The sequence below is a fragment of the Clarias gariepinus genome, chromosome 11 (assembly GCF_024256425.1).
Source record: "Clarias gariepinus isolate MV-2021 ecotype Netherlands chromosome 11, CGAR_prim_01v2, whole genome shotgun sequence".
Lineage (NCBI taxonomy): Eukaryota > Metazoa > Chordata > Actinopteri > Siluriformes > Clariidae > Clarias > Clarias gariepinus.
The window spans coordinates 22,799,358-22,812,630 of NC_071110.1; the positions used below are offsets into that span (position 1 = coordinate 22,799,358).

General features: G+C 36.1%; 1 protein-coding gene across 3 annotated transcripts in view; it reads right to left on the bottom strand.

Moving 5' to 3' along the window:
* cadm1b (cell adhesion molecule 1b) overlaps positions 1-12,162 on the bottom strand; it is a 195,247-nt gene extending 183,085 nt beyond the window's left edge. For 2 of the 3 annotated variants that reach the window (XM_053507962.1, XM_053507960.1), the window contains exon 1: positions 12,074-12,150. In XM_053507962.1, coding sequence (XP_053363937.1) covers positions 12,074-12,149 — 76 coding nt within the window. In that variant the 5' untranslated portion in view covers position 12,150. Of the gene's footprint in view, positions 1-12,073 lie in introns of all 3 variants that reach the window. The other variant, XM_053507961.1, reaches the window with a different exon arrangement.
* Between the last annotated feature and the right edge of the window lie 1,111 nt (positions 12,163-13,273).

A 13,273-nucleotide genomic window follows, 5' to 3' on the forward strand; every position in this document is an offset into this window, starting at 1 on the left:
AGGTAGGGCTGGGCCGTTTTTATTGTATATCGGCATATTTTGAATTGAGATATGGGATGAGACATTAACATTTATATTGATATAGTTTAATGGTCCATTACAATATTTCTTCCATTTACATTTTTTCTCTCCTTGCATCTCAAGGCAGCTCTGCCCCAATCTCCCTCTGCATCTCTGTGTAGCTCCGCCCCCATTCTCTCTCTGTGACTCTGTGCAGCTCCGCCCCACTCTCCCTCAATATCTCTCTCTTAAGCTCTGTGTAGCTCCGCCCCACTCTCCTTCTTAAGCTCTGTGTAGCTCCGCCCACACTCTCTCTCTCAGCATCTCTGTGCAGCTCTGCCCCCACTCTCCATCTACTTCTCTATGCAGCTCCGCCCCACTCTCCCTCTGTGTTTCTGTGCAGCTCCACCCCTACGCTCCCTCTTAAGCTCTGTATAACTCCGCCCCACTCTTCCTCTGTGCCAAAAGGCATGGCACGTTTGGTTAACTTCTTGCAGTTGTGTCAATTTAGGGTCGAATTGCTCTCTCACTGCAAATGAACCATGTTTAAGTCTGCTTGGAACTCTAACCTGTCTACGGCACTTGGATGGTATTGGATCACTTGTTTTGCTCTTGAGTTCTCACCTTCCCAACGAACCACAACAAACCAGAGAAAAACTGCTGCAGGGTTCAGTGCAACCAGTCTAAACAATGTTTATCTGAAAGCACCCTCTGAGACACTTTAAATACTCAGCCAGACAACCGACTGTAAGCGTCTACAATCAGCCCTGCACTTACTCAAGCATCTACACTGCAAAATATAAGCTACTTAGTTATGTCTAGATCATTTCTCATACTTTAACACAGCAGTTAAACTGTGATTGTTTAGAAAGAGGGTAGGTGATAATGCAAGGCTGAGTGTTCCAAGATGCTGGAAGCCTATTACACTGCAAATATACCCCACAAAAAAAGTTACAGACTCTACTGTAATATTTCATTCGACTGACTTTAACTTTGATTATGGGCTGCAAAGTAGTGGCTAGTTCATGTGTAAAGATAATTCCTCATGCTCCCAGAACTAGTCTTTCACAGTTTGAGGCCCAGAATATGTCCGTCCCATCAGGGAAGAAAAACTCCATAGATACATTTAGGTCATCAGCTGACTTAATTTTATTGCCACATGACGCTGCTGAGCCTATATCTGACCAACTACAGCATTTAGGAGATCTCCAATCACATTTTTTTTTCACAAAGTTGGCAGTTTAGCACTCTGCTTCTAGGTTTTAATAATGCATTAGACAGTTCCTAACCCAATTCCAGTATTATTATTATTATTATAATTATTGTTATGATTAGCTTGATGAAATCCAATAATAATAATACTTGAATAACATTGTAAATAAACTTAGTGTTAGTCTTCAATATGTAATACTTTTATGATAATATTTACACTGTACAAAAGTTTTTTAGGCACCTGATCAAATATTGTGTAACAAAACTAAGTCTAAGACGAAGGTCAGAATCTCATGAGACACACCTTTATTTTTGGCACACTGTACAGTTTTCTGAGAAGCATTTAAGTCTGTTGATAAGTCTGAGATTTAAATATGAATTTCACAATTGCTGTATTAACTCCTAGGTATTAGCAGGAAAACACATAAACTCATGTAGACACAAGTCAAGAGCTTCAGGTAATGCCCACGCAGTGTGACTTTGACCGTGGTATGATAATTGGTGCCAGACAGGCTTGCTTAAGTGTTCTGTTGGGGTTTTGACACACAACAGTCTCAAGAGCTTACAGTGAATGGTGCAAGAAAAGAAAATGCCCTGTTAATGAGAGAGAAAAGGAAAGAATGGCCAGACTGGCTCAAGCTGACAAGTATAAACAAATAACCACTCTTTGCAACCGTGGTCAGCAGAAAAGTATCGAAAAGCAACTCAGAATGCACGAGCTTGGGCTGGCTAGAATATTCCAGCACAAGACCACATCATGGTTTACTTCTGTCAGCCAAAAACAAGAATTTAAGGCTAATTTCACTCACTATGCTGCTCCATGATCAGCTGATTGGATAATTGCATGAAGTAGCAGGGGTACAGGTGTTCCTGAATATATTTAACTATCCTATAAACATAATAATTTTAAAAAAAGCTTTTAAAAATGGACAAATCAGACATTATACTTATCCCTCTGATCTGATTATGTAAAAACCCTTCTTTTGGGATTTCCTTAAAAATGTAAAAATCCCTAAAAGCTTGTAAATTTCAGATAAACATCTAAAAAAAAATCTATTTAAATTAAGCATATCTGCAGTTGAAGAGTAAGACCATCAAAAAGTACAAAAACGCTTGCTTGTAGATTTCAAAAATAAAAGCATTACCTTTTCCAAAACATCAGTATTTTGACTCATTTCCTACCTAGGTGTTCTGAACAAAACCTTTTCATATGTGGTTCAGACCATCAGGAAAAAAAAGGTTTCATGCATTTTCCCACAGACCTTCGAGTGTTATCTTTCATTTTGAAGCACAGAAAATAAAAAGTAAAAAGAAAAAACTATACTCAAAAGCAAGAAGAGTAAAAAAGCAAGCTTTTTACAGAGGATTGTTGAGGTTGTCACAAGTTGCTAAGTGGGTCACATCACGCTGAGCTTCATGGCCCCTCACAGAGTTCATGTAGTCCTTCAGTGCATTTTATAAAGTGTAATAATATGAGATATTGATGTGTGACCCAAGATAAACTCAGCGGCATCATAAAAAATACAATGAGGCAAATAAAACATGAAAGCTTATTATTAATAAACATCTTGTTAATTAATAAACTGAACAATTTATTAAGGCGCTCCTTTTTTAATACGATTCACAGGTAACAAACTGAAAAGGGACTTAAACTTAAACTTGATAATGCACTTTAAAGAAAATTTCTCACGCATAAAACATCTCCCATAAGCGCACAAGGCGACATCAGTGGCACGGATGTTAGTGCAACACTACATCACTGTTATTTGTTTTCGGTGGCTAGATGAAATAGCCTATTATCCATTGGATGCTCTGAAAAACAACATAATTTGATCTGTTTTGTTTTTTTCTTCACGTCCTTCCTTGGTCGGTGCCAAAATTTAATCAATGCGTAACTAGAACAGACAATGGGCTCTTTCCATGAAAGACGGGGCAGAGCAAAACAGTGACATATTTATCGTAGCAGACATGAACTCTCGTCCTCTCATCATATTCTCCTCTCATTATCCAAGCGCTGTCATGAATGAAGCATTCTCTGTCCCTTCAGCCTTTATCTCATCTGCTGCCTCTCATCTAACTCGCTCGGTTCTGTCCGAATGACCGCATAAACAGCCACGCGCTAATGCTATTCCTGTTGAAGGATCAATCCTTAAAATGCTCTTGTGCTCATATTGTAAAATTAAGCGGTTAGAACAAAAGGGTTACTCAGTAAAACATAAAAACGTGTGTATTTGAGTTAGGATCTTGGGCTTGGTGTGTACTAGGTAGCTGGGGGAAAAGATATGTGATTTAAAAATTGAGATTGATTTGTGTCTTTGTGACACAACCTTTACACTGCTGGAATGAGGACACATTGTCACATGATAACATGATTGTAAAAGTTCTGGCAAAACACTCACTAAGACATGAATTTATAAAATTTCCATATGAAAGAAACTAATATTATGTTAGATTCGACTTCTCCAATTAACGTGGTATACCCATCAAAAAAAGTTGTATTCAAAACAGCTTAAAAAATTTAATATTCAAAGAATATTACCAGGAGTGTTCAATTCAAACCGGGATTTGTGATGAAATTTCTCGTGAATGAAGGCGTTAAAAAAAAACAATAAAAATAAAGGCATAGTATGGAGATGAGACTCTTAGCTGCAGTACAACATTTAAATGCAAATGTGGCTCAGAGCCCACTGCAGTTGTTCCCGTGAGTATTTAGAGAGTGGAATGCCTGGTCCTTAAATATCTTCGCATAATGTCAAAACGTTATGGTAGAGATGCATCTGTCTGTGGGAACTGTACACACACAATCAAACGTAAACACCACTTGAACATTACAGGAACTCGGCTGGGAGTTATTGCCAAATCCCCTGTACAATCCTGACCTCACTCCAAGCCATTTCCACATGTCTGGGCCATCACGAGAGTTGCAGTATTTCAGAGGATCATGGCTCTGGTGAACTGAGAAAACTTTCAACCTTGATGGCATTTAAGCACAACTGAAACACTGGGAGGAGTGCATTTGTGAAGCAGGGCATCATATAGAGAAATAAAGGTAGTTTTTACTCTCAAAACGGTGTTCTGTTAAACTATATTTATACCACAACACAATTGAATGCTTGAATTTGATTGGTCATAATGTTTCACGGTAGCTCGGGCTGTAAGATGTGATGGTAAATATTAATGCACACCTAATACATTATAGTTTTTATAGTTTTGTTATTTATTTAACATTTATGAAAGAAGCGGCAAGTGTCCTGCTTTCTAACCAACACACTGCTTCCCAGTTTCCCAATAAAGGGATGTCTTGGGAACAACAAGATTCATGCTTCATGGACTCATGTAAGATGACAAACTGCATTTTTAAGAGCGAGAGAGAGAGAGAGAGAGAGAAAGAGAGAGAGAGAGAATGTGATCCTGGTGAGGGAGTAGACCTGGTTATCTTGACTGTAACATAAATAATAGCAGGAACTATAAGGTCTTATATAAGTTCTCTCTGTCATTATGCTATGCACTCAAAATTCTGCAAAAAAATATTAGAAATCTGTTACAAGAAAAAATAAGAAAAAAAATGGAAAATATCTATCAAAATCACCATATATAAATTTGTAAATAAAATAAGGTAAAATTGTAAAAGTATGCTTCAATTGTTTTGCATCATAATAAGGTGATCGTTGCTCAACAAGTAGTTTCTGAGCAACATATTAAAATTCAAATCAAATTCAAATGATATAAGACCAAAGCACAGTTGAACCCTTAATCCGGACTGGTTAGAACGTGTGTTTTATTTTTGTACATCACATCTTAGAAACTTCTGCTCTGACTGTGAACATGAACGATCAATGGACATGCTAATGTGCTTGTTTTAATGCACAATCGTTTCTGTGTCCTTTATCACATACCGTTTCCAGCTCTAAACTGCGGTTTATTCTCTTTAGTACAATGTGTTTCACTCGATTTAAATTCTAAAAGCAATTTATTTAATTTTATTTAATTCTAAAAAATTTATTTTTTTGTAATGTACCTGTGAAGTAACAGCTCATACACAGGGACTAATATTTTTTATATATATAAATTGTAGTTTAATGAAATAAAACCTACAATTTGTTAGTTGGGTATTTTTTTTTGTAAAAAGATCTAATTTAACATTTAAGGAAGTAGTCTATGCTGTAAGTGCTTTGTAACAGTCACAGTGTTTTGCTAAATTTATCAGCAGACTAAAGTCTTTATGACAGATTAGATTCCTCTTTCCAATTTCTCTTGAAAAGCACAAGCTGCATTTTTGAGAAAAGGAAACACAGAGAGAGAGAGAGAGAAAGAGAGAGAGAGAGATTTGGAAGGAAGTGGCTTACAGCTGAATTTGAAATGTTCCACAACATTAAATCTAATTTTAAAATGTGTGAATTTAGTTCATTAATACATTAAATGTCGTACTTGCTGAGAAATCACTGTGGTATAAATGGAATAACACACACCACACCATGCCTTTATACAAAAACAATGTACTGTAGTAGGGCAGTGGCAATCCCCCCCTTCGCGTCACTCACCCCCTGATTATTTTTGTATAACAGCAGTCTGTTGTAGGTTATTTCTTACATAACTCTTTTTTAGAATTGTGGATCAACAGAATATTTCAACTAAATGTCTCAGCCTGTCTCAGCAAGCTTCAAGCGTTTTTCCCCTTACAAACGCACAGCATGTGTCTTGTAAACACCAAAGAACAAATTTTTCCAGTAAGTTAACAGTACATGCATGTCACCTCTGTCGCATTGTTATCCTCTATGACCGCACTGTAGTACACATAATCTCAATTGGTTATCAATTCCAGAGTGTTACTGTATATCTCAGTTGATACTGAAAACCTTATAAGCTAAAACTGTGCAGCTTTAAATAGATAAATACGTTTCTTCTTTGAATTACAACACAAAAATCCAAGCATATTACTAAATAATCAGTTTATTTGCAACCTTAAAAACTGGGCTTTTAAAATACAATGTTGTTTTGCTTTGTTAATGGACTGCAATGTTTGTTTACTATTGCTTTGTCCTTCTTCCGACGTTTGTGTTTAGTAAGATTTGTAAAGGTTAGTTTTCTTAGACTTCATTACCCAGCATGCATTGTACCTTAAGAGTCACAGTCACATGATGTCAAATATAGCCACCTGGACCTTTTTGACTGATCGAGGTTCTTTCCGATCGGCCTGAACTACCCTGTAAAGATATACCTGTGATACTTGTCGCTGGTGCTGTGGATACTTCATACTTTAGATATTAAATATCAAATATTTATTGAAACAAAAACTGATACTGTTATAAAACATATGGTATTGAAAAGTATATAACTTGTATATAAATTATTAAATGATAAAATATAATAATAATAATAATAATAATAATAATAATTGATTAAATATGTACAGATCATTTTTTTACAGATTACTAGCCTACATAATATTACGGATTTCTTGATTTCTGAATTAAAATTTTCATTATTGTGCTGATGTCGTCCTTGATAATAATAATAAATATCTAAATCCTTTTTCGAGCTCCATTTTTTTCACGGTCCAGCAAGATGCAATGACTTGAATGAAAAGTTTTTATTCCCTTTTTCGGTGAAGTGAAGAGCCATTGTTTAGTTGTTTCCTACACTGTTCACAGTTCCCTTTGAACTGAACATTTTTGCTTCCAGAGGTTTGAAATCGCACTTAACAATGCTAAACACCGTGTGAAGTATATTTTGCAGGGTCCTTCAGGTGGATCAGAACGCACCTCATGTTTCAAGTGGATCTTTGTCTCGTGTCTGTTGTTATCGTCTTTGTGTTACTTGCTTCTGTTTTTGTTAGGATTAGCTTGATCATTGGTATTAGCATTAGCTTATAGTTTCGAAACCCACGCATAGTTGTCATCCTGCTGTTTCAATTTTGTGTGGGGGTTTTCTTTTTATAGGGCTAAAACTTCACTATTAAAGAACTCCCTTCCAGACAAATGTGTCATTTTACACTCCTTCAGTCTTAATACTCTTAATAAATTAGAGGATTGATGGAGAGACTAACACTGTTGCAATTCTCATATTGCTCTGATTAGACATATGACCTGAAGCTAATTTAAAAAATGTTTGGCTTAATTTTTGATGGATGATGAAGAAAGAAATTCCATAGTAAGAACGGCTGCTGTAAACACTGCAGCTTATCTTAAAACCCTTTTTTAAGTTAGAGAATGCTACGTTATTAGTCACCTTGTTAAAATGCATAAAAATACAACATTTAGCCCTACTGGGTCCCTTCAAAAAGAAATAATAGAATAATAACAGTTTTGGATGAAAGCAACAGAGCAGTACAGTTGGAATCATTTCATCTGTGTAGGCTAGAGCTATTCTTACTCGAGCCAGCTGGAATTCCTCCAATGGAAAAGGCATATGGAATACTTTACACTTTTCATACTCACTGCTTTAATGGGTGGAACATGAGGGCTTTTTTATTTAAGGAATGAGCTGAGATTTTTAAGCACTTCCAGGAAAAAGCCTATATATCTTGGCATTGGCTTACACGTACTAAGAAGTCACAACTCCTAATAGTCTGTGTTTCTTCCTGACAGCAAAGAAATAATTTATACAGATATAAAAATACAATGTTTTAAAGTACTATTATTCATGGCTATTTAGGGTAAGATACTCCAAGTAGAACAACACATTTTGGTGACATTAATCATTTTTCAGATTTCTGGATGAATTGTAACACTCTTAAATTCTAGCAATGAGAAACCTCACCAGTAAAATATCTAGCTACAGTAGTGCACTGTTAACCGTTATCAGACCCACTTTATAATCATGTCATGTTGTACTATATCCTAGTTTGACTTAAACTATACACACACACAAGGGGACTTCAGGACTATGTGTTCCTTAAATTTTTTTGAGCAGTATAAATTGCAAATTTGCTTGTTTATGTTTATGGTTTATGGTGATAGCATAAAAACACCTAAAATATTTTTCTCTAAATCATTTTATATCCAGAATAAAAAAAGAACTTTCTAGCTGAACTTTTCATTTCTATTTCTATTTAAAATGGCATAAAAGAAGAAGTTCCTTCTTGTATATTCTTATATTCTTCCTTCTTGTATATTCTTCTGTTCCTTCTAGAAGTTCCTTCTTGTATACTAATATATATATATATATATATATATATATATATATATATATATATATATATATATATATATATATACATACATGTTTGATTCCTGTCTCTGTGTGCATGTTCTCCTCATGCTTGATGGGTTTTTACCGTGTACTCTGGTTTCCTCCCTCAGTCCAAAGACATGCAAATCAGGCTAACTGGCTTTTTTAAATGGCCCATAGTATGTAAATGATTCTGTGTATGTGTGTGTGCTCTGCGATGGTTTGGCAACCTATCCAGGGTGTACCCCACCTTGTACGCTAAGACTCCCGGGATTGGCTCCAGGCCCCATGCAAACCTGTACGCAGGATAAAGCAGTATAGGAAGTGAGTGAGTGAAAGTGAAAGATTAAAACTGAAACACATTTTTTTTTTATTTTAACTTTTTCTCTAGAGATCATTATGGTTCAATTTTATTGTCTAGTGTCTATATATTTTTTATTTAAATGATAAATACTTGTAACTAGCTTGCACCTTCTTTGAACTCAAATGGCTTAAACCATTTTGTCTCAACCAAGTACGGATTACAAAAGAAAAAAATGTGTAGGAAGATGAGAAGCCAAAATCTCACAGACAAATTATTGCTTATAATGAGGTGCCTGGGGGCTGGACATACATGTTCCAGGGAGCATTTATTTGGATGGACACAAGATAAGTACAAGATGAGTCATCAAAAAATTCTATACATTTTGCCAGAAGTGGTGAACTATAGCTAACATAATCGTAATAATTAATAATTATATATTAAAAACTATTTCTTTTGTACTACTAGATATACTATTGTATCAGTGTCTATACTAATAGTGATTTAAGGGAATTTTAAACATTCTACTTAGGCAGCACTGTATGAGCAAGTGTGCACTTGTGCTAAATTAGTATTGACTTGTAAAATGTGGTTATACGCCTGCCTAAGGCCAGGATCATAGCTGTATGATAAACTGCAAGTGAAATATTTTCTTTATACAAGAGTTACCTAAACAAGTATGAATATAGAGTGGGTGGCATTTCAGACACAATATCTCCCAAAAAAAAAATCTGTTCATTTACCCTGATAGTGGAAACTAACAAAATAGGAATCTAAAGAAGCCCTGCTCACGTCTTAACATGTTGGCTAGCTCTCTAGCTAGCTTACATTTAATTGTACACTTCTAGTAATTTCATGTGCTTCCAGGAAAAATATCACTAATCTTTTTTCATCTTACTCTAATAAACTTTCATATGTTACATCACAATTTATATTCAATAAAAAAAATAGTATTTGCCATTTCCACTTACGATGTTGCTAACACTACTGTAGTAACTGTTTAAAACCAGATGCATGGTGATACACAAATGGTGATACACACCATGAACTATTCCAGTGTAGTTCTAGTAAATATAAGCAAATGAGAAAGGAATGCAGCTTTACAAATTCAATCAGTGGACTGAAACTAACTTTAATAAGTGGATAAGTACAAATTTACATGGCAAATACAGCCAAGTGGATTGGACATATTAAGATTAAGGGCAGGTATTTCCACTCGAGTAAAAAAAAGTAAGTAAATATTGGGAAAATAGTGTGAAAACTGTGTGCATTTGTGTTATGTACAAGCTATACACAATAGTTCTCATTAAAGATCCTAATTTTTTTTACATATACTGTATGCCAGGGGTCCGAAATTAAAATTTAAGAAGGTCCGGTCAAATTTTCTTCGAGCCAAGGTCTGGATTTCATGTTTGTGTTATGATTCAGATCTATACATATCTCTATATTGTAAGTCTATAAAAAATAACCAATTTAACATTTCATAGTTTCATGAATTGATTCATTTTAAATCAATCAAGATTCTTGAATCTTCATTTGCATGGCACTAGGTTGTAAATGAATGTGAAAGATCACTGGTTGCTCTATCATACTGGTCTCTCAGATTGCTGCAGATACTGTATGTTTGCTTAAAATTTTTTTGCGCTTCAGATTACTTTTTTTTGTTTTTTTATCGCCACAGTCTCGGAACATATGAGACAAACTGGTTTTGAACTTCCCGCAGAAAGAATAAACATACAGTATATTGATCTGCCCAAGCATCTTTAAAGTTTCAGTTTTCATAGTCTACTTTCCTTTTCTTGGAGTAAGCAATGCTCTGTCGCGCTTTTGTTTCTGTTTCTTCCATTCACACTGTCTATACACGGTAAACTATCGTGCTGATTGGCTCTGTTGAGTTATGCGTATATAGCAATAGATTACTGGTACTGTATATCAATAATTCTCATTGATCAGAAAAGCATCAGGGTCTGCATAGCACCGTCATTCGATCAAACCACCATGCCTGCTCTATGCTGATCTGATAAGATGCATACAATCTGATAGAAATATTACACAAGAACAAGAACTAGAAGAAATTTATTTTTATTTTATTATAAAAGATGACCAAGATAGATCACTTCTTGTTATGGGAGCAATATTTCCATTTTTTTTTTTTACTGTTCTTAATAATTAAGCACAAAACTTTACACATACTGTAAACAGGAGGAGAGTGCAAGAGATGTTTTACAGCTCATCAAGAACACTAAATGTTTCAGTAAACTTTTCTCTGCATTGACGGAAACTCAACACGCCACCAAATGATGGGGCAATCGTGCATGAAAAAAAAAATATATATATACTGTATATATTGATAAGACTAAGAAAGAAACGATCAGATCAAGTGTTGACATGGTTTATATTTTTCTGTTTAACAAATTATTGAAGGTTTACACTATCCCGAGCGAAAAATTCCTCCTGGTCCAATTAAGTGGAACAGGTACTGAAATGCTTCAGTGTGGTTAAAGCAGGCAAATGCACTCTTGGAACACCAATCATTTTGAGTGAAACTCTTGTATAATGTTCTTCATTTCTATTTTCCATAATGCCTGAATCAGTGTATACTCAACTACTCAAATGAGATTTCACACTGTCATGGATTGTACAATCCAAGATGCTCAAACAGGGGTTAAGATCCTTGTGCCTGGTGAATCAGGTTTCCTCCTTAACCTGCACTCTGAGCTCGAGTCTCACACTAAACCTGTTGATGGATTACATGCCAAACCAGAGCAATCCCACAAGTCCACTTATACTGATGCTGTGACTGATCGTGCACTACAATGGAGATGGGGGTGAGGACGGAGGTTCTGGTGCTGTCGGATCCACAGGGTTCAGAAAACGCATCAGGAAAACACAAATGCACGTTGGATTTTGTTTAAACGCGCAGATGCGTGAACAGAGATGAGGACGCAAAAAAGAAAAAAAAATAAACAAGACGCGTGCAAACGCTTTTCGTGACTGTAAAAAAAATTACTCTAGCGGGTACAAATAATCAATTTACACATGACTTTTTTTAAAATATATATTTCTAAAACTAACCCTTAGCACCTTTTATGGAGAGCGACTTTACTCTGGTTCTCAGTGAGTTTTATCCCGCACACCCCGATAAATAAGCACGCTCTCTGTGTGCACTAAGACATAAAAGAGGAATAGTGTCTCGATAAAAAACAAACCGTTTTGTTTGCAACACTTGACACACACATAGAGACACTTATCACACACGTAGAGACCGCAGTTAAACATCGGAGCGCGCAGCTCCTTTACCTCTGAGCAAGAACACCGCTTTATTAGCGCATCACTATTCACTGGTGCACAAACGCATTACGCCAAGTGGTGTAAACTTTCAGGTCTTACCTTCAGGCAGAAAAGCTGTTAAAGCGAGACAGGTGAGGAGTGCAAGAGAGAGAGATCCGCTCGCCAAGCTCGCCATGTTGAACACCTGCTCCAGACTGGCGGCGCTAAATCACCTAGAGACGCTCTGGAGGATAATGAGATGCGGGGAAGGAGGAGGAACAGGGAAACCACGCAGCATACACACCATGCAGCATATATACACCGAATAAAGTGAAGTCTTTAACACAAATGCCAACGTTTATGTGTCAAATGAGAGAAACGTGCAGGAGAAATCCTTCCCACTCCCTAGCTTGGGGTATATCCACCATATTAGCAATGGGGTTTATTCTCAAACGTGACAAATTAGGCTCAAAGGTTTAAATAGATAGAGTTTGACAGTCATTAACGTGACATATGATTTTTTTTTTTTCAATTTTAAAGGACGACTTGATGCAAAATATGACGTTTACCGTTTACACGAATCAATATACACTCGTATTAAAGTCAAGAATTAAGTTCTTCCAGAGATCCACGAAGCGGGAAGAGCGAGGTAAGTTGTCCCGCGTTCAGGCTGCCACACTGCTCTCACAAACTCGATATTTTAAGGTCAGTTTCCTGTTCATATGTGACCAAAGTCTCTAAAAAATAAAGTGAGCACTTATTTATTTAAACGTGGAAAAGATTTATTCCACATTCTTTTCGAAAAGAATAAAAATCAAACATATAAAGATATAAGAAGTGGAGCCGTTGAGGGTGCTGTCAAGGCTAACTTCCAGAACCATTTCAACTGCTGTAATAACAGACAGACACATAGATAGATAGATAGATAGAATGCTGTGTAGAGTGCTGTGAACAAAAGTATGCTGAGTTTTTTTATTTTATTTTTATTTGGAAATTTGTGGAAAGAAAAATTTTGGAAAGCTGAGTAAAATTTCCACTGCCACATCCAGCCCTAATTACTGTTAAATCAAGAAATCACTTAAATAGAAGCTGTCTAACCAAGTGAAGCACGCTAAAATATCTCAAAAGGTAACAAAGCCATTTCTACAGCTTTGGGACTCAAGCGAACCACAGTGAGAACTATTATCCAGGAGATTACCTTCCCAGGAGTGCCTGTCCTACCAAAATTACTCCAGGAGCACAACAACGACTCATACAGAAGAACCCAGAACAACATCTAAAGAACTGCAGACCTCACTTGACTCAGTTAAGACCTTATTC